Source organism: Nematolebias whitei, chromosome 1 (genome assembly GCF_014905685.2).
Source record: "Nematolebias whitei isolate Nwh7 chromosome 1, NemWhi1, whole genome shotgun sequence".
In the NCBI taxonomy this organism is placed as follows: Eukaryota; Metazoa; Chordata; class Actinopteri; order Cyprinodontiformes; family Rivulidae; genus Nematolebias; species Nematolebias whitei.
Genome location: NC_056498.1, coordinates 20,806,339 through 20,807,339, shown reverse-complemented (window position 1 = coordinate 20,807,339; position 1,001 = coordinate 20,806,339). Strand labels below are relative to the sequence as shown.

At 39.1% G+C, this 1,001-nt stretch overlaps 1 protein-coding gene across 1 annotated transcript in view; it reads left to right on the top strand.

The window, feature by feature from the left end:
- Nucleotides 1-1,001, top strand: part of LOC119408699 (NACHT, LRR and PYD domains-containing protein 14-like) — a 108,663-nt gene that overhangs the window by 23,234 nt on the left and 84,428 nt on the right. The window contains 1 exon segment of the mRNA XM_037675544.1: nt 47-220. Within this exon segment, the coding sequence (XP_037531472.1) occupies nt 47-220 (174 nt within the window).

The following is a 1,001-nucleotide window of genomic DNA, read 5'->3' as shown; positions in this document are numbered from 1 at the left end:
CCTGCATCCTGTTGGCTTCAGCTCACATCTTTTATTCTTTATTCAGACTGAAGAACTGCAATTTGTCAGAGATCAGCTATTCTTCTCTGGTCTCAGCTCTGAAGTCCAACCCCTCCCATCTGACACAACTGGACCTGAGCTGGAACCAGTTGTCTGACTCTGGAGTGAAGGAGCTCTGTGGTTTCCTGGAGAGTCCAAACTGTAGACTGGAGGTTCTGAGGTCAGTTCACTGCAGCTGTTGGAGGTTTTCTATGTTTGTCCAACTAAAATCATTCCCTGATGCTTCACAATTTATTCACTTATAAATGTTTCATTCATTTCAAAAGTTCAACTTGAACACGTCTGTTTTGAAGTTTCTCTTTCCAAACGTCTAAAAACCTTTTTAGAACAAAAACATGTTTGCTGCTTGTTTTAACTTTTAAATCACTTTTACTGTATTCAACATGAAACAGTTGTCTCAGTGATGAAGGAGAAGGAAGAGCTATCATGTTTTTACCTGTTTCTGCTTTGTCTGCGTGCAGTTTGTTTGTTAGCAAAATATCTCATAAAATCACATAATATATTTTAATAAACTCATTAAGAAAACAAAGAAAGAAAGACATAAAGAAAGTCATCATTAGATGAACATGTAGAACTGATGAACTGTGGTTGTTAACCAGATTCAAGATGGCCACCACAGATTATCAACCTTAGCCTGTACCAAAGCATCTGTAACAGGGAGTTTTTCCAGATAGTGAGCTAAAATGTGGTGTGGTAGTAGCTGAGAGTCACAGTTGGTTGGAGAGTTGACCCCAGGATGCAGAAAGAAACGAGGAACTTTAATGATGAACTAAAGCACAGATTCTTAACTCTTGGGTGGTGACCCTCAAGTTGTCCAGGATCTCCACCTCTATGGCTCTAAACAAATCAGTTTTTCAAATGTAGGACTGAGATCACATAAATGTTCACTTGAAAACACCAGAACTGTTCCTGTTAACATGAGAGGCTGATCACAGTACATG